We start from the raw sequence: 18,613 nt of genomic DNA, 5'->3' as shown, positions 1-18,613 counted from the left end.
TGCTGGGCGGGGCTGCACCTGCCGCCGCCGGGCTCGTCGCCGCTGCGCACCTGGCCCAGGTGAGACGGCCCGCCCCCGCGGTCGCGCGAGCCCCAGGTCTTGGCAGCAGGTGAGTGGGTCAGACCCACGGGGCTGAGTGGAGCTCGCTGGCTCCCGGGAGCTGGGACTGGGCTTGGAGCTTGGGAGCCAGGGGGCCCCTTGCCCAGTAGAGCCTCTGGGCCGCGGCGGGTGCGGTCCCGCAGGAAGTGGCTCGGAGTTCGGCCGGCTGCCCCCGTCGCCCGGAAGCCCGAGTTTGTCCGCGTCCCTTGGGCCTGGCGGCGGGGCTGGGGTGGGGGGGTGGCGGCAAGGGCAGGTTTTCCCGCTCCGCCCGACGTGGGCAGTGGCTTCCTCTTGACCTTCGCCCAGCGGAGGGAGGAGGAACGCCGAGGCGCGCGGGTACCCTCCCTCTGCCCAGAGCTCGGATCCGGGCCTCCCAGGGCCCCGGGGGTGCACCGAGGACCCGGCTGGGGCCCAGCGCGGCGCCGGTCGCCGGGCGGAGCTACCGTCATGCGCGCGCCCTTGCTCTCCGTGCGCGCTCCCGCCCTCCGTCTGCGTCCCCGACCCGCTGCGCCAGGCCTGCCCACCGGTGCTGCCCCCATGCGCACCCCGACCCGTCATCCACGTCCCCCTTGTGCGCGCCCCAACCCGCCCTCCCCTCTCTGTGAGCGCCTTGGCCTCCAAGCTCCCTTCTCCCCACCCGAGTCCCCGCCCTCTGCGCCCGCCCCCGACCAGCCTGCTCGCTGCACCTGCTGTGTGGGGGACTAAGCCTGGTCCTCCGCTCTGAAAGGCGGACAGCGGGAGGTGGGGTGTGTCGTGGAGGGGAACGGAGCCCTTGCGGCCCCAGGGGAGCGGGACGGAGCCCCTCGCCTGCGGGAGGCACGTCGTGGGCGCATCGCGTCCCAGATGAGCAGGAGATGCTAGAGACGATGGGGTGCGAAGCAGCAAAGCAGAGGGCGGAGGGGTGGGCAATGGGGAGATCGCGTCCCGCCGCATCAGCGGGGGCGGGGGGCACAGCTCAAGCCAGGACGCACTCGGGAGCTGGAGCTTTCCAGGAACCATGGGCTGTGGGGCAGACTGCGGTGTGGGTGGGGGAGGGGGCTTGGATTCGGAAGGGCGGCTCGGGACAGTGCCTAAGGCCACGTGGGCTTCTTGGCGCTGACCTTGGAGGGTGGGTCTGGAGCTGATTAACAGCAGAAGGGAGTCATGGCTGCAAGCTGGTGACGCAGGGGGACACACAGAGCGGAGGCCCCCTTGAGAGGGGCTCTTTGCTTCCTGCCTGGGAGCTTCCATGCAGGTCCCTGACGGCTGTGGGAGGTCACCTGGGCGTCAGGGCCCCCGGAGCACCTTGGAGGAGAGCTGATGCTGGTGTACACCCAGGAAGCTGGGGCCCCTGGGGCGAGCGTGCAGTCAGGTCTTCCTGCGGCTCCGTGGGGCCCTGAGCCCAAGATGCACCATCATTCAAGGTCTTGAGGGCCACGGGGGGGGGGGGGTTTGCAGAGCACCACCAGGACGGGGTCGGACTGAGGACACAGGAAAGCTGATATTGAAGAGGGCCCACTGCTGGGCCTCTGAGCCTGGGCAGGTGAGGACAGGGCCAGGGCCTGAAGGGGACCCTTGTGGGATCTCCGTGGGTGGTGATACCAGCCCCCCTATTGCTGGGCCTTGAGTCCCAAGTCCGTCTGGTCAGGGAAGTCAGTGGTGACAAAGGGACAGGCTGGCTGTCCTCCGCCCAGGCTCAGAGCCCTGGAGCCTCTGTGGAGGCCTTTCTCCACCTCCTTATCTGGAAAAGGGTGTGGGGGGGGGGACTATCCTCTCATCGCAGCCCAAAACTAAGGTCCATCTGATACCACAGCCCCCTTTTAACTACTCACTGTTGGGGACTTTATGGGGGAACTGGATGGGGAGGGGGCCCAAAAGCTCCGCTCAAGGCCCCATTATTGGCAGGAATTTGCGCAGCGCCCTCCATACCCCGGCAGGTCACAGGTCAGACACACTGGCGTGAGGGAGAGCGGCCCACAGGCCCCCACCAGCCCAAGGGGAGCATCGCCAGCAGTGTTCCGGAAGCAGGCCACACCGTCCGCTGGGTCTCCTCATGTGGGCACAATACATCCCCCTGGGCGTCTCCTTGGGAGCACCCCCACCCACATCCCCCTGGGCTCCAGCCCCTCCCAGGCGGGGCCTCGGGAAGTCTGATGCCTGGGTGGGCTGGGGTGGGCCCCAGAGGAAGGAGCCGCTTGACTCAGAGTTACAGGAAGAAGCAAGGCGGGCGGGCGGGGCGAGAGTCACCAACGGCCTGGGGGGTTGGTGGCTGCCTGGGTGGGGTTTGGGTCTAGGAGAGGATGTGACTGCAAAGCCAGGAAGCTACAGGGAAAGTTCTGATTAACACTCACACACAAACAAAAGACAGGTCCTCTCTGTGCTCGGTGATGTGTCCTGGTGCTGTGGTGTCGCAGACCGGGCTGGGGGCCCTGTGGAGCAAAGAGTTTGCCCCCAAGCACACGTCAATGACCTCAGTGACCGACATCCCCCCCCAGGAGGAGAGACCCGGAACCAGGTGACTTCGCGAACTCCCACAGTGGCCCCGCGGCCCGGCGGGAGCCTGGGTACTCATCCTCGGACACCTTTCGAACCCCAGGCCGGTCCTCTGAGGCAGGCCTGGCTGAGGGAGACCCGCAGCGTGTGTGGGCATCAGAGCAGGGGGGGCATGGTATGTGTGTGTCCGTCAGAGCAGGGGGGCAGGAGGCTGTCCGGAGGCCACGGGCAGCAGGGGCCGGGCTCAGGGACGGTGTGTGCCGTGTGGGATTCGTGCAGATGCTGGTGGCCGCGCACCTGGTGGGAGCTGTTGCCAGGATGTGTGTGTGTGTGTGTGTGTGTGTGTGTGTGGCTGTGGTGCTGGAGGTGGAGGGAGTGTGCATGGAGGCACACACTCTAAGACAGGAGTTTAGCACAGTTGTGTGTGGGGAGAGGGTGTGTGTGCATGGGGTGTGCAAGACAGATGATGTGGGGGCGGGGTGCAGGCGGGGGTCGCCTGTCCCTGGATGTGTCATTGGGCCTTAACTTCCAGGAAGGTTCAAGGTTGCCTTTCCAGGGGTTAGGGCTCTTCTGAGCTTGAAGAGGTGGGAGGGCCGCAGCAGGGGTTTCCCTGGGAGCTGCCCAGCTGAGGGCATGTCCTTCTGGGCACCCCGGGGTGGGGGATGTGGGCTGCCCAGTGTTCCACAGCCTCCCAGTGGACTGGTTCTCCTGCTTCGAGGACCCTCAAGACTGTGCTGCACCAGGGGGCTTCTGGAAGGAAGCCCCTCACCACTTCCCCAGCTGATGCTCCCCAGTTCCCAAGGAGATCCCATCCCAGCCAAACCCAGGGCTTCTGGCTGTGGCAAGGCTGGGCCAGGTCGGCGGCCGCGTCAACACGCAGAAGGAACGCGGGGAGGCTGAGACTTACCTGCGAAGCCCCGGGGCCTGCAGAGTGGGGAGACGGCCTGCGGCAGGAGTGGAGTCAGTGCTCCATGAGAACCTGCTGGGACCCTTGGGGGAAACTGGGCACCTGGGAGGGGGTGGCCACAGGGCTCCGGGGGTCCAGGAGGGAGGCTCTCCGTGAAGGCTCTGGCGCCGGGGGTCTGGGCCCCTCCTCCAGCCACGATCACTGCAGAGCTCTTCGTCTCAGGAGGCATGTGTGGCTGCTGCGCAGCTGGCCGGGGGGTGGTCTTAGCCCCCACGCAGGACGGAAGAGTCACCTGTGGGTGGGGTGGGGGCTGGCCTTGGAGAGCCAGACGATGCGGACAAAAGTCTTTGGTTTTGGAAACGACAAATGGGTGAGGGGATGCCAGGAGGAGGTGGGACCCAGGCGGCCTGTCGGAGCAGAGTCAGTCCAGCCAGGCCCCCGCTGTCCCCTCCTGCCTCCATGACTGCGGCCTGGCTCGGCCTTGGGGGCTGCTGTGTCCACACAGCCACACACACATGGGACACGGCTAGGACAGAACCCTACAGCGAGAGTGTGGCTCAGAGTTCAGGAGCCACACTTACCGCGTGGGGATGGCAAGTTTCACAGGCCCCCAACCCCTGCCACGGCCTGGGTGAGCACGGCCCTCCCCGTGTCCCTCGTATGTGGCACCACCACCCCAGGGGCTAGGGCTAACACAGCCACCTCCCACCCTCGTGAGGGCTGCCAGGGTGTGCCTCTGCGGTCCCTCCCCGGGCCGTCATGGTGGCCCTGGGACAGGTGCAGTGCCATCCAAGGGCCCCTCCCTGCTGTGCCCACTCCAGCCCCGGGCGATGTGTTCCAAGTGATGCTGTCTGTGCGGGCGTCCCTAGCATCGGGAGGCCGCCGGTGCAAAGTTACATGTTAACTCATCCTGTTCTTGTTTAACTTCCTCCTTCGGGATGGCAGCAGCCTCTGACCCGTCCTGGTGCCCTGACTGACCGTCCACAAAGACAGAGAGTGAGTCTCGCCAGGCCTCCGGGGGCCTCATCTGCTCATCCAAGGAGCCCCGTGGAACCAGGGGGTGGCACCCGAGCCCAGCCTGCCTCGAGGAGGCCCCGGCCAGACCATGGCAGGTAGACGGGTCAAAGAGGGACAGGCACGGGCCCCACTTCCCCCTCCTGTCCCTCTGGCTGGTTCCACGCTGTGACGTTGCTGGGGCCCTTGGCTTGGCCTCCAGCCAGGGGTACAAAGGCTTACGCTTGCCCCTCCTCCACAGCCCGAGGTCCTGACCCCATGGTTAGGACAGGCCCAGAGCTCTCTCTGGCCCAAAGCTTCCACACCACGGTTGTGGGGGTCAGTAGAGCTCAGGGACACTGGGAATGGGAGCTTGTGGTGGGGCCCGGGGGCAGGATGGGTACATGGGGGCTGCCAAGAGACCACCCCATCAAGATGATGGGGGTCTCCTGTCATGTCCCACTAGGACTCTTCCTGATTTGAAAATCAGGTCTCAGGGAGCAGGGCGAGCTTGCCCATGAACAGGAGGAGAGGGTCCTGGAGTCCTGTGCCCCCATTCCGGGTGGAAAGTGCTGGCCTGCTCAGCGTTCACACTTGGGGCAGCTCCCCCAGCAGAAGTGGCGGGGTGAGGGGGGCAGCGCCCAGCTGCTCACCCGGGGTGGGCCTTGCAGCAGTCGGCCACAGGGTCACACAGCACGTGTGGGAGCCGGGCTCCTGTCCTGGCCGGGTGAGCAACAGCCAGGTGGGCCCCCGTGGGGCTGAGGGGGTCAGATCTGCTGTGACTCTGGCCCCCACCTTCCAGCGTCTCTCTGAGGACAGAGCAGCCACATCGAGAGCTGGCAGAACACCCAAGAGCCAGCTGCTCCCGGGGGAAGACAAGCCCTGTCCCCTGTGGGACCTGTGCACAGACGTCTTATTTTTTTCCTGGCCCACAGACCATCTGTGGCTGGGGGGGAGCCCAGCATTCCAGGCATGGCTAACACCTGGGTCGTCTCTCTGTAGGCATCTGCGACAGGGCCCCTGAGTTCCTATCCCCAACTGGAAACCAGGCCCTGGAGCCTGCCCTGGGCAGTGTCGTGGCTCTGAACTGCACGGCCTGGGTGGTCTCTGGGCCCCACTGTTCCCCGCCCTCAGTCCAGTGGCTGAAAGACAGGCTGCTGCTGGGCAACAGGAGCCATTATGACCTCCATGAAGACTCCTGGTAAGAGATGAAGTCCACGGACAGGTGACCACCCCGGTCACACCCATGGCCACCCGAGCCCTGGTCCATAACCCCCTGGACATGGGCAGAGTGCCACTCTAGACACAGAATAAGGGTTAGTGACAGCAGAGACAGGGGGCCCCTGCGGACATACACCTTGTAGACAGCCCAGGACCATGCGTACCAGCACAATCCTACAGCCTGAATTAGGCATTGACCCCCAAAATCCAGACCCAGGATCTGGGGGGCTATCCTCAAACAGAGCCACACCCCCACCATGTTCTGGCCACTTCTCTTAGCTAGCGGGGCAAGGACTACTGGGGAAGCCCATGTCTGCAGCTTCTGTGGTTAAGTCTGACAGGTGGGGCCCAGGGGCATCCAGTGATACTCTCAGGCCCCAGGTGAGAGGGCTGGGTCTGATCTCCCCAGGGTCAAGGACAACTTTTCAGAGGTGCTTGTGTCCAGTATTCTGGGGGTCAACCTGACCCGTGCTGAGGACTATGGGGCCTTTACCTGCTCCATCCGCAACGTCAGCTCCTCCCCCTTCACCCTTCGGAGAGCTGGTGAGTGGGGTACACTGGGCGGAAGGTAGAAGGGAAGCCCAGGGGGCCTGCAGAGCCTTGAGGCTGGGAAGACACTGGGTGGGGGTGGCACTGGTTCAGGCTTGTGGCTCTGTCCCCAGGCCCAGCAGGCCACGTGGCCGCGGTGCTGGCCTCACTCCTGGTCCTGCTGGTCTTGCTCCTGGCGGCCCTGCTCTACGTGAAGTGTCGACTCAGTGTGCTGCTCTGGTACCAGGACGCCTACGGGGAGGTGGAGATGAACGGTGCGCGGGCCGATGGGCAAGGAGGGAGCATGAGCTCAGGTCTGGGTGGGCGGGCTGCCCCGGGCAAGTGAGGGGTGGGTGCGGGTCTGCAGGTCTGCAGCGGGGCAAGTGAGGGGTGGGTGCGGGTCTGCAGGTCTGCAGCGGGGAGGCGGCGGCCCTCCGCAGGCTCTGCCGAGCACACAGCCCGGGAGAGGGGCGAGGTGAGCAGAAGCGGGCCGGGCGGCCCAAGTCCAGCGCTGGAGAGACGGTCTAGGCGCGGCCCGGGGGCGGGTTGCGGGCGCGTGTGCCGGATCTGCGGGGTCCGGCTGCGGCGGGAGGGCCTGGTCCCCGCACGCGCGTGGGGGGAGCTTAGAAGACGCGGGGGCGTGGGGGCGCTGGGCCCGGGCCTCGAAAGCGGAGCGCTGACCCGCCGCCGTCCGCAGACGGGAAGCTCTACGACGCCTACGTCTCCTACAGCGACAGCCCCGAGGACCGGAAATTCGTGAACTTCATCCTGAAGCCGCAGCTCGAGCGCCGGCGGGGCTACAAGCTCTTCCTGGACGACCGCGACCTCCTGCCGCGCGCGGGTACCGCGGGCCCCGCCCCGCCCCTCTCTGGGGCCGAGCCCGCCCCCCGTCCAGGCCCCGCCCCGTCTCGAGCCCGGGCCCCTCCCTCCCAGGGCCCCGCCGCGCCCCTTTCTGGGGCCGAGCCCGCCCCCCGTCCAGGCCCCGCCCCGTCTCGAGCCCGGGCCCCTCCCTCCCAGGGCCCCGCCCCGCCCCTTTCTGGGGCCGAGCCCGCCCCCCGTCCAGGCCCCGCCCCGTCTCGAGCCCGGGCCCCTCCCTCCCAGGGCCCCGCCCCGCCCCTTTCTGGGGCCGAGCCCGCCCCCCCCGCCCCGTCCAGGCCCCGCCCCGTCTCGAGCCCGGGCCCCTCCCTCCCCCATGGGACCCCCGACCCCGACCCCACCCCTACCGCCCCGGCCCCGCCGACGCCCGGTTCCCCGCAGAGCCCTCCGCCGACCTCCTGGTGAACCTGAGCCGCTGCCGGCGCCTCATCGTGGTGCTGTCGGACGCCTTCCTCGGCCGGGCCTGGTGCAGCCACAGCTTCCGGTGGGTCCCGCGCCCCGGGCTGGGTGGGCCCCGGGCCGCGGCCCCCCTGACGGCCCCGCCCCCGCAGGGAGGGCCTGTGCCGGCTGCTGGAGCTCACACGCAGACCCATCTTCATCACCTTCGAGGGCCAGAGGCGCGACCCCGCGCACCCCGCGCTCCGCCTGCTGCGCCAGCACCGCCACCTGGTGACCCTGCTGCTCTGGAGGCCCGGCTCCGTGGTGAGGAGAGGGCGCGGGCAGGGGCCCGGCGTAGGGCCGGGCGGTCCGGGCTCCCGAGGGGGCCCCTCCGCGGGCCGCTGTATGGTCTGGGCGTTTGGGACCGGGACCGTGTGGGGGAGGGCCCTGCGGCCTGCTGCCCAGAAGAGGGGCCTCCCTTGAGACGCGAGCGCTCCTTCCAGGGGTGCTCTCTGGGGTGGCCAGGCTGACGGCCCCGTGCTGGCCCCCAGGCGCCGTCTTCAGACTTTTGGAAAGAGCTGCAGCTGGCGCTGCCGCGGAAGGTGCGGTACAGAGCCGCGGAGGGAGACCCCCAGACGCGGCTGCAGGACGACAAAGACCCCATGCTCATCGCACAAGGCCGCGTCCGGGAGCAGGACCCCGACCCCGAGGGAGACCTGGGTAGGCTCCCCTGGCCCCACCCCTGAGCCGGAGAAGCTTGGCCTGGGCTGGGGTGGGGGTGGTCCACAGGGCTGAGGAGCCCAGAAAGGGGTCTGGCCGGAAAGAGTCCTCCCTGCAGGCCATAGTGGGTTTGAGCCCCCAGCACACTCCCTCTGCCTCTTTTCTGGGGGCACTTGGGCCTGGGGCCTGCCTGGGAACGTCCAGGACCTCAAATGCCACCGTGGCAGAGGGTGAGCAGGGAGGGACCCCCATGCATGGGCCAGGCTGCGGGCAGCCCAGCGGGAGGCCTGATGGTACCTTCCTCCAAGGTGTCCGGGGTCCCGTCTTTGGGGAGCCGTTAGCGCCACCACATGCCAGTGGGGCCTCGCTGGGAGAGGGCCGGGGCAGCGAAGTGGACGTCTCAGACCTCGGCTCCCGCAACTACAGCGCCCGCACGGACTTCTACTGCCTGGTGTCCGAGGATGACGTGTAGCCCCCGCCGGCCCAAACAGCAAGTGCTCCAAGGACCGCTGGGTGCGGGGTGGGCTGGGATCTTTCTCCTCTTAGCAGGACTACCAGCCCTGAGACCCTCAGGCAAGGGAGCTGCCCCAGTGTGCCTCCTTGTGCCAGAAAATAAAGTCCTTTTAGATCCAGCCTGGGCCTCAGCCTCTCCTCTCCTCTCCTCTCCTGGGGTCGGAAGGGGGTCTGCAGCCCCTGGGCGGGGCTCCCCTCACTTCCGTCTCCCTTGTCAGTGGCCCTCGGCTCCTCAGCTCTGTCACAGATTGGGCTGTCCCTGCCGTCATCCTCCCTCCTGAGGCAGCTCAGAAACGTCTCCTGTAGTAGCTTCTTCGGTCTGTCTGCTTGGGGGCATGACTGTCCACTACCCTATTCTGATCTAGTCAAGTTCTGGGGGAGGGGGCAGGCCCCTTATTCTTCAGGTTCTGAGCTTTTTTTTTTTCCTTTTAAGATTTTAAAATTTATTTCACACAGAGAGACATCACAAGTAGGCAGAGAGGCAGGCAGAGGGACAGGGAGAAGCAGGCTCCCCGCTGAGCAGAGAGCCCGATGCGGGGCTCGATCCCAGGACCCTGAGATCATGACCTGAGCCGAAGGCAGAGGCTTTAACCCACTGAGCCACCCAGGCGCCCCCAGGTTCTGAGCTTTAAGGAAGAAGTCTTTTGTTATAAAAATAGAGTGGGCCTGGTTTGGTGATGTGGGAATCCCAGGACTCCGTCGGGCAGGCCAGTCCCCAGCCAGGAGCCCCAAGGCCCAGCGAGGCAGGGTGTTGGGTGCGTGTGCCACAAGAGGACAGCCCAGCAGGTGGCACCGGAGCCAGGAGAGCTCGCCGCTCTCCCAGTAGTGCTCACTCCTCGGCACAAGGTCCCCAGCTCTGCTGTGTCTGGGCCTCAGCCGGCATCAGAGCTGACTCTGCCGTCTACCCTGTTCCCTCCACTCTCGCCAGCTCTCCCCAAGGGTCACTCTCTCTTCCTCGTCCTGGGCCTCCTGACCTGGAGAAGCCTCTGGGTGTGCTCAGGGCGGGAGCTCCCTCAGGACCGGGGACACTGGGTTGTATCCCTGGGTCGGGCCCCCAGGTTGGGCCGAAGAAAATCGCAGGGCTGTGTTCATGACCACGTTTATTCCCAGCACTGGCCGTTTCCACCTTTGCCCATGTGACCTGGTCACCACCCCCACCCCACGCACCAGAGCAGCCTCAAGCCCTGTCCTCCCCCCTGCCCTGTAGAAGCCAAGTCCCTGCCACCAGCACCCGTCCCCTCCCTGGTGCCCCAGGCCCTTTAAGGGCTCACACAGAGCTCCAGCGAGAGGCCCCAGGCCATCAGCCTTCTGGCACACGCAGGGCTCCAGAGAGAGGCCCCAGGCCATCGGCCTTCTCCAGTGGCCTGGCCAGTGAGCAGCACAGAGCAGAGCCTGTCCCTTGGAGGCTGGGCCACGTCGCATCCTCCTCCTCCAGGAAGGCCTCACCTATGGGCCCAGGAAGTCCTCCTTTCGATAACCCTTCTGCAGTGGAGAGGGGGCCCAGAGTTAGGGTGCCTGCCTTCCGAGCCCTGCTCTCCCCAGGCCCCCACCCTTCCTGGTCTGGGCCTGGACCCCCTCTGGGTCTCTGGTCTCTGATCTCAGGTTTCCCTCTTCCTGAGTCTCCGGCTCCGCGGGAGTTCCCGGGTCTGCCTCCCTCCCACTGTCCCCACACCCTCCCACCCTGCCGCCTCCCCGTCCTACACCCTGCCTGCCCCAGGTCACCAGAACATACCGCCCGGAAGTCTCGGTGGAGCTTGTGGTGCTGCCAGAGGTTGGCCAAGAGACTGGAGGCTGCCCGAGAGGACTTCTCACTGTCCGGGCTGGGGGGGCGGCAGGAGTCAGCAGGGAGACTCGGGGGGCCATGGGGAGGGGTGCGGGGCTGGGGAGGGGCTCACCCGTCCCGCTTCTTCTTGATGAAGACCAGCTTCCGGAGCCCGTCGAAGTAGAGCAAGTCTCGGGCGGCGATGGGACTGGCCACCACCAGGTTGTTGAGCACAGCGATGATGTTGACCAGCACGTCGGCTGGGGGACACTTCTCACCCACGCTGCCAGGAAGCTTCTCAATCAGGTGACTCACCACCTTGGTGGCTGCCGGGAGGCCAGGAGGTCAGGGGGAGATGGGAAGCCAGCCTCCACCTCCACTCCCAGCAACCTGAGCACCTCCGGTCCGCCCAGCCCTGTCCATGCCCCCAGCTCCAGCTGCCAGAGGCTAGCCCAAGTGGAGAGCGGAAGAGAAAATCCGGGTGTGAGCCCAGCGAGGCAGGGTGAGGACGGAACCCAGGCTTCGGGATGGCCCGACTCACACATCTCATCCTTGTTTCTGGCGTTCCGAGACAGGTTTCGAATGAGGCCAGTCAGCGAGCGCAGCTGGTGGTGGTCAGCGGTCCGAACCCGGTCCAGCAGCGGGTTCAGGATACGCTCCTGCTCCAGGGCCAGGCGGCTCAGCACGCCCGCCCACTGCGGGGGGGGGGGGGAGGGGAGCTGGTGAGAGCGGGCGGAGCCCCAGCCCCGTGGCCTGCACCCCAGGTTGGTTCTTCTCTGTCCCCAGCCGACCTGGGAGACTCTGAGGTGGGACCGGCCCCGCACTGTGTCTCTCCTGAGAGGTCTTCCTGTTTCTGCCTTCAACCCCAGCCAGGAGCCTCACCAACTGTGCCTTGGGTCGGCCCCTCCTAGGCTCAAACCTCTCCTTAAATCCTCAGGGACCTCCGGAGCCTGCCCGGCCGGGGATGCTGGCCTCACACCCCTTGCTACCCCTCAGGGGCCCCTCTGCAGCATGTCCGGCCGGTCCCTCCGATGTCGGCTCCTCCGCAGGTTTGCGTTCCTCTGCCGTCCCACCCCAACAGAATATACGCCAGCCCTCCCCTGTGTGCCCTTGTACCCTCTGCGCGTCCCCTGTGAGAGGCTGGGCCCGGGGCCTCACCCTACGGTCGCCCGCCGTGATGTTCTGCAAGGCCCCGGCGGCCGCCTCGGTCGTGTGCGGGTTGAGCTCACAGCGCTGCAGCAGCCGATTGTACAGCCCCACGATCTGGGGGCTCCACAGCCACTCAAGACCCTTGGGGTCCTTGGACACCTCGGCGAAGGTGAGCGCGTCGGCCGTGAGGGGCAGCTGGAGGGAGGCGGGGAGGGTTAGCCGGGCTCAGGCCAGGACCCTCCACCCCGGCTGCCCAGGCCCGCGCCCACCTCTCGGAGCCGCCGGCTCTGGGGTGTGAAGCAGCCCACCACCTCGCCGGGTGGTGCCCCAGCCGTGTCCCTACGGCCCCGGCCCTCGAGCCGCTGCAGGGCGGACGGCGGCATCTCGTCATACAGGCGGTAGGACAGGTTCCTCAGCACGCACACGGCGTTCTCCACGCTCTGCAGATGGCAGCCGTGGTCAGAATGGGCTAGAAACCCCCAGGGCCCCGAGGTGATGGCCGCCTCTCACCTTGTCCTCGCACTTGCCCACGTCCAGGGCGTGGTTGGTGTAGGTGACCAGGGCATCCACCAGCCCGTGGCATTCACGCATCTTCTGGCGAGTGGCCTGGGACGCTGAGCTGAGGTTCCTGTGGGCGGAGGCAGATCCCAGATCCCCAGTGGGAACCAAACCCCAGGGGGGAGCCCCTGAGCCCCAGCCCACCTCCTTCCCCCAAGCTGAGCCCCGCTGCTTAGCATCCATTCGGCCCTCCAAGCGTCCAGATGGGGGTTATGAGTGTCTGATGAAGTCCCCGATTTGATGAAATCTGAGCCTGCCACCCCCAGGGCCTGGGACATTGGACATCTCAGCCATATCCAGCTTCTGGTCTCGCTTCTGCATGGGCGCCAGTGCCTCGCCCGCCAGCCCCCCTCCCATCCGCCTTGCCACTGGCCCTCAGAGTCAAAGGCCCCTTCTCCAGGCCTCCCCTGCCCCCTTACAGGCACTCAGCTCTCTCCCCATGCCCACCCTCTTGGCCTCTCCCAGCTGACTGCCCCCTTCCCGCACACCTGAGGAACCCCGTGGCGTTATAGAAGATTTCAGCCTCGGAGGCGTTCTGTTGGATGAGGGGTGGTCCCCCGGCCCCTGATAGGGGGCTCAGCACCAGGTCCGTGAGCTGCTCCAGTGTGTCTCGGGCCAGCCGGTCCTTCAGATGGTCACTGGAGGACAGGTTCCACAGGATCCCTGGGGCAGGTGGGGCCGTGGCTGTGGTCAGCGACAGCCTGCGGGTTCCCTCCTGCCCGCCAGGGAGGCATCTGGGGCCTCACCCAAGAGCTGCGCTAGAGGGCCTGTGTGTGAGCTCCAGGTCTCAGGGCGGGACACAGAGGACAGGACAATGCTCAGGGACCAGGGGTTTGGAGGCCAACCGCAGAGGTGTGCACCAGGACAGCCATGGGGCCGGGGGGAGTGGAGGGGACAGGCAGAGGGACAGCAGGCAGGGGAGGCGGCGCGGGGACACCTGTGACGTTCTTGCGCAGCTCGTCGTCTTGCTCCCGCAGCGTGCGCAGCAGCTCGAAGATGCCGTTCTCCTCCACCAGCGCCAGCTTGTTGTCGGCGTTGTCGTAGATGAGGTTGCGCATGGCGCCTGTGGCGTGGCGCTGCACCTCCTGGTTGGCGTGGTTGAACAGCTTCACCAGCCTGGGCACCGCCTGAAGGCTGCGGGCCTGCGCACGGGCAGGCGGGTGTCAGCACACGGGTGCGCGTGGCTCGCTGCGCGTGCACGCGTGCGGCTGTGCGGGCGGCGCGCGGGTGCGCACAGATGTGCGCGCACAACCACGCAGGGCCGGGCGGAGGTGTGCGGATCGCCCGCGCCTCCCCCTTCGCTGCAGGGGCGGCTCTGCGGGCCGCGGTCGCCCGTGGGCGCGGAGGCAGCGAGAAGGGGCCCCGGCCGGGGCGCTCGCGGACCGCGGCCGCTCACCTGCTTCTTGGCCGCCGCGTCGCTGTAGCACTTGTGCTGGATGTAGGCGGCTCCCAGCACCTGCAGGTTGGGGTCCGAGGCCATGAGGTACTTGACGGCGGAGGGCAGGTCGATGTCGTCAAAGCTGCAAGGACAGGGGTCGGGGTCAGCGTGACCCCGGGGACGCGCCAGGGGCGCCGCAGGAGCACCCTCCCCCTGGCAGACCCCGCCGCCGTTCCCCGCTCACCCGCTGCTGAGCCTCTGCAGCGTGCGGCGGCCGCCGTAGCCGTCCAGCCCGCGCACGTCCGGCAGGTGGCTGGCGTCGGCCAGGCTCAGGCTGAGGCTGCGCACAGACGGCGCTCGGGCCATGGGCTCCAGGCCACCCCCCGGTGCCGGCCCCGCCCCGAGGCGGCCGCGGTGGCTGCTCTGGAATCGCTGCAGGGTCCGCATGGCCGGAGCTCGAATGGTCCGGCTGGGCGGCCCCTCGGAGGCCTCTGGCCAGTCCAGGCCTCCCACCCGGCCAGAGCTGGCCTGGCGCTCGTAGGCGAAGGCCCTGTAGGCGGAGGCTGCTGGGGGCTCCAGCTGCTCCGACACGACACTGTAGCGGTCATCCAGGCCCGCAGCCCCTAGCCTCAGCGAGCGCAGGGACAAGGTGTCGTAGTCCACACGGCCCGCCACCCCAGCCCGCTCGTGGAAGGACAGGGGCCGGGCAGGCACCGGTGCGGCGGGCTGGGCTCCCCCATACCCTGCAAGCGCGAAGGTGCTGCCCCCATTGTGGGCAGAGCTCAGCCTCCGACTAGAGCTCAGGTCCACGGCTGAGCGAGAAGACCAGGAGGCAGGGCTGTAGGAGGGCTTGGCAATGGGCCGGAAGGTCTGCAGGGCAGGGAGGAGAGCAGTGAGGGGGTGTCGGGGGCTAACCCGCGTCCCTCTCCCTAACCCTGGAGCTTCCAGCTTCCCCCCAGCCTCCCCCACGAGCCTCTCCAGGGGATGGAGAGAGTGTCACTCACAGAGGTGCTGTCCCCACTGAGGCCCTGGGAGCGGGAACTGAAGCCGGCCTGCAGGGCGTGGTAGTGACCGCGCGGGGTGCCTGGGGACAGGGACAGTGGTCGCCTGGCTGGGTCAGATGGCTCATGGGTCTCCGGTTGGACCTCTCCCACAGCCTCTTGCCCCTCCAGCTGTGCTGCGGACAGGCACACTCACCCCCCTGACCTCCTGGTCACCTGGGAAGTGTGCCAGGGGCTCCATCAGTTTTCCAGTCCCTGCTGGGGCCCACGCCCGGCCCCCTCCTCCAGGAAGCAACACTGACCTCCTGGGAGCCTGTCCTGTGCTGTGGTCACACAGGAGTATTGCTTGCTTGCCAAGGACAGTCCCCTGTCCCACCTAGAAGAGCCACACCTGCCCCGTCCAGCCACACAGAAAAGGGAGGGGGTGACGCCGGCCTGACTCGGTGGTGAGTGGACAGACGGGTGGGTGGGTGGAGGGTGGAGAGAAGGGGGGGGAGGAGGGAGGGCGGTGGCAGGACAGATGGACAGCTGCTTGGATGGACAACAGTTGGGGGAAAGTCAGAGGGAAACAAAGCAGGGGAATGGACGGGTAGGTGGGCTCCGCGTTCTCTGCATGGGGATCAGCCTCTGCTAAGGTCCCTGCTGGGGTCATGGCTGGGGGAGAAGAGTCATATGTCCCCAGAGGGCCTGGGCAGGTGACCGGCTGAAAGGACTCATCTGTGGAGAAGGGAGGAAGCCTGCTTTTCCCCAGGCTCTGCGACCTGGACAGTCTGGGGGCTCCCCTCCCAGCACACTCCCCAGACCCACCCTGGTTAATGAGGCTTCTGGGCAGGGGCTATTAACCCTTTGACGCTAGAGAGGCCCAGCCTGGGGGACACACCTCCAGCCTGGGGACCTTATTCCCACCCCCAAATTATACTCCTTCCCCTAATAGACAGGGTAGCCAGGGTGGTAATTAACCCCTCCCCGCTCCCTCCTCCACCCTGTGACCCCCGGGCACCCAACTACTCAGCCACCAGCAAGGCTGAGGCCCAGGCAGGGGAGGCCTCAGGAACCCAGGCTGCTCTGGCTGACCCTTTCCGCATCCCCCCACCCCGCCCCACCGCAGTGGCCAGCATCCCAAGACCCGTCCTGGAAAGGGTCCTCTAAAGGTCGAGTGAGCCACTGTGGGGACTGGCATGTCCTGACATCCCGGGACATCCTCTTGCTCCCTGACCCTGATCCCCGCTGCTGCAGTCTGGCACGGGAGAAGAGGCTGTTTCTGGAACAAGTGCCCTGACTCACCGTGTGAGAGACCCTTTAACGCACACGCACGCACACCCACACCCGCGTCCACGTGTGCACACACAGGCACACACACGCCCACTCCCGCGTGCACACACAGGCACACGCACACCCACACCCACGTGCACGCACACGCTGGGGTCTGCCCAGCACCGAGGGCGGGCTCCCCCCTCGTTCTTCTCAGGAAGCGTTAAGTGGGTCAGGCCTGCGGGGCCGTCCCCTGCAATTCCGCGGGGAGACCCTGGTCCAGACAGGCCGCTGGCTCTGGTCCAGGTTTCCCAGACCCGCCCCCTCACGTTTCTGTCTGCTCGTTCCCTTGGGGCCCTGGAGGGGGGGTGGGGGGTGGGGGGTGGAGGGTGGGGAGGGACGCTGGAGCCTGGATGTCTGTGTCTCAGTGTGTGTCTGTGTCCCTGTGGGGCTGACGTGTGTGTCTGTGCATCTGAGACCGGGTGGGAGCCTGTGTTACGTGGGACCGGACGCGGGCGTGTTCCGGGTGTACTGACGGAGATCGGCCCGGCCCAGCCCGCCATGTGCCCATGGCGCTCCGGGCCGCGGGGGCAGGTGCGGTCGGGCCCAAGTCAGGCTGGGCCCAGAGGACCCCCGGGTCCCCACTGGGTGGTGGGAGGCCGCACCCATGGCTTCTCCCACACCTGGTGGGGCAGGGCGGGTGACTCAGTGCGAGGCCTCGGTGAGTCAGGGCGCTGAACCCCAGCGCCAGCCCTACCACGGCCTCTGGCCCTCGAACCACCACACCCACCGAGGCCGCCTCTATCCACAGCCGCCCTTTCCACTGCCCGGCGCCCACCCCGCAGGCGTCCGCTTACCTCGGGCTGCCTCTGTGGCCCCCTCGGGCTCAGCTGCCCCGCTGTGCCGAGCCTGCTGGCCTAGCTGCAGGAGGCGGGCGCGGACCTGCTCCTGGACGCGGGCTGCCCGCAGCCGCTCCGCATCCGGCCCCTCTGCGCCCCGGCGGTCCAGCTGCAGGTCAGAGGGCAGTGCCAGGGAGCACACGCCGGCCTCAGGCTGCAGGGCCGACAGCAGGAAGTTACCGTCCTGCATGGCGGCAGATGCCCCGGCTGGGTCTGTGCCTGGCCTGGGCCGCTGGGGCCTCTCCGGCCTGAACTGTCTTCACCGTCCTGTTCCTGAAGTCCCCTCCCCACTGGCCTCGCCCAGAGCCGGCCTGGAGACAGACGCTGGCCCTGCCCTGAGCTCGGCTGGGGGCGGGGACATCTGGGCCAGGTAAGAGGGAGGGGCCACCACCTGCTTAAGGTGGAATTTGGGCGGAAGAACAGGCCTGCCTGGCCTGTTTATTCCTTCCCCACACCCCAGGACAGAGCAGCAGGGATCTGGGCCCCTCTTAATTCCCAGCTTTTGTTCCCAAGTGGCAGTGGGCCCTCCTGTCCTGAGCGTTGTCTGGGAGGGGCCGGGGTAGCCTGCTGGGGAGCCTGTGGCCGGCCACCTCCAGGGGTCTGCAGGGGAGGGGTTTCCTCTCCCTGGGTGACTTGGGGCTCCAGGTAGCCCCTCGACCCAGGCAGCCAACCCTGAACTAGGCAGGGGTCAGCGCAAGAGTAAGGGTTGCGGACAAAGGGCTTGGTGGAGTTTTAGGGTAGAAGAGGGCCCTATGGACCTTGATCGCTGGTGCCCAAGAGACTGCAGAAGCAAATGGATAGACCGGCCTACCCCCTAGGCCCACGACTCTACTGATCTCCGTCCTATAGGCCCCATCCCCACGACTTCTGCAGAGACCTCCAAAGGGCTGGGCCTCTCTGGCCACCCCAGCCCATGGGGTAGAAGGCTGTGCCCTCCACGTGAGTCAGAACTCAGCTCAGCAGAGCTCTAACAAGGCCGAGTAGGCAGGATTGCTGCAGGGCACTGAGTCAGGGGCCCTCCTGCCAGGCTGGGGTGTAGGAGCTGGGTGCGTGTCAGGAGAGCAAGAACCCAGGAGTCTGACAGAACAGTGATGAGGAGGGGGTGGGGAGTGGGGCCCAGGCTCATCAGGGCTCTCCCCCAGAAGGGTTCCCCGGGGTGCTCCCATCCAGTGGGACCAGCATGCTGCAAGGCCTCCTGAGTGGGCCTGGAGCGAATCCAGGAGAGGCCCCTGGTGGACGGAGCAGGGCTGGATGGTTGGGGGCTGAGGGGCCTCAGGTACGTACTGGGCGCCCGCCTGAGAAGCCCACTGCGGGGTCCACACGAGCAGCCTCCTCTCTCCCACGGGAGGCCCTTACCCGTCCCCTGAAGACGTTTGCCTTAATCGGTGACCAGTCATTTCAGGGGATGTGGCCCCAGCTGGTGGGGGGGGAGGAGGGGGTTCTGGGTCAGGAGGCAGGTCTGGGAGGGAGGTCAGTGCTGAAGAGGAAGGGATGGGGTGGGGGAAGTTTCAAGGGGGAGGCGAGCATCGACCTGAAAAGGTCGAGGTGAAGCCCGGGCCAGGGTGGGTGCTCAGGGCAGAGACCTACCGTGCTGGTGGTCTGGGTGCGGCCAGCCCCGGGGCTCATCCCAGAGGCCAGTGCCGCAGGCCGAGGGGTCCCGGGCTCCATCCCAGGCCCCGCGCGTCCGTCCGGGGTGGCCTCTCGTGGCAGTGCGGCGTCGTGGGGGCGCGGGAGGGCGGGGTGGCAACGCCCGCACGTAGCTCACCAGACCGGCTGCTTCCCTGGCAGGCGCGTTTTGTGTGGAAAAACCCTGGGAGACAAGTCTGTGCGGCGCTGAGGGCACCTGGAGGCACACGCCTGGCATGGGCCTCGGGCCCGGCCTCCATCTGGGGTCTGCCTGGGCCCACC

General features: G+C 67.1%; 2 protein-coding genes across 5 annotated transcripts; one reads left to right on the top strand and one right to left on the bottom strand.

The window, feature by feature from the left end:
- Nucleotides 1–55: 55 nt before the first annotated feature.
- Nucleotides 56–8,827, top strand: SIGIRR (single Ig and TIR domain containing). Of its 4 annotated transcripts, none has more exons than XM_044259881.1 (10): nt 56–109; nt 4,427–4,590; nt 5,474–5,672; nt 6,102–6,235; nt 6,355–6,495; nt 6,918–7,061; nt 7,478–7,580; nt 7,648–7,798; nt 8,026–8,194; nt 8,503–8,827. In XM_044259881.1, the coding sequence occupies exons 2-10, from the start codon at nt 4,584–4,586 to the stop codon at nt 8,664–8,666; spliced, it is 1,212 nt and encodes a 403-aa protein (XP_044115816.1). In that variant the 5' UTR covers nt 56–109; nt 4,427–4,583; the 3' UTR covers nt 8,667–8,827. The 4 variants fall into 4 exon arrangements, with proteins under 4 accessions (XP_044115816.1, XP_044115813.1, XP_044115815.1 ...); XM_044259878.1 differs by having other exon boundaries at nt 4,424–4,590; XM_044259880.1 differs by lacking the exon at nt 56–109 and adding an exon at nt 1,155–1,621 and having other exon boundaries at nt 4,424–4,590.
- A 963-nt stretch (nt 8,828–9,790) lies between these two features.
- PKP3 (plakophilin 3) lies at nt 9,791–17,002 on the bottom strand. The gene is made up of 13 exons (XM_044259875.1): nt 16,664–17,002; nt 14,559–14,638; nt 13,799–14,424; nt 13,573–13,696; nt 13,114–13,318; nt 12,665–12,839; nt 12,129–12,246; nt 11,888–12,058; nt 11,628–11,813; nt 11,011–11,164; nt 10,603–10,795; nt 10,440–10,527; nt 9,791–10,189 (listed from the first exon to the last, which is right to left on the bottom strand). The coding sequence occupies exons 1-13, from the start codon at nt 16,893–16,895 to the stop codon at nt 10,154–10,156; spliced, it is 2,388 nt and encodes a 795-aa protein (XP_044115810.1). The 5' UTR covers nt 16,896–17,002; the 3' UTR covers nt 9,791–10,153.
- Nucleotides 17,003–18,613: the final 1,611 nt, after the last annotated feature.

Source organism: Neovison vison, chromosome 7 (assembly GCF_020171115.1).
Source record: "Neovison vison isolate M4711 chromosome 7, ASM_NN_V1, whole genome shotgun sequence".
Lineage (NCBI taxonomy): Eukaryota > Metazoa > Chordata > Mammalia > Carnivora > Mustelidae > Neogale > Neogale vison.
This window is presented reverse-complemented; position numbering and strand designations above follow the sequence as displayed.

Bases quoted from the DNA above. Each gene is read 5' to 3' on its own strand.
- SIGIRR (XM_044259881.1), top strand. The intron at 5,673-6,101 runs GTAAGAGATGAA...TGATCTCCCCAG, and splicing joins GACCTCCATGAAGACTCCTG to GGTCAAGGACAACTTTTCAG. The intron at 7,062-7,477 runs GTACCGCGGGCC...GGTTCCCCGCAG, and splicing joins CGACCTCCTGCCGCGCGCGG to AGCCCTCCGCCGACCTCCTG.
- PKP3 (XM_044259875.1), bottom strand. From the start codon at position 16,895: ATGCAGGACGGTAACTTCCTGCTGTCGGCCCTGCAGCCTGAGGCCGGC. The intron at 12,840-13,113 runs GTGTCCCCGCGC...CACCTGCCCCAG, and splicing joins GCTGCGCAAGAACGTCACAG to GGATCCTGTGGAACCTGTCC. The intron at 10,796-11,010 runs GTGAGTCGGGCC...GCCTCCCGGCAG, and splicing joins CAGAAACAAGGATGAGATGT to CCACCAAGGTGGTGAGTCAC.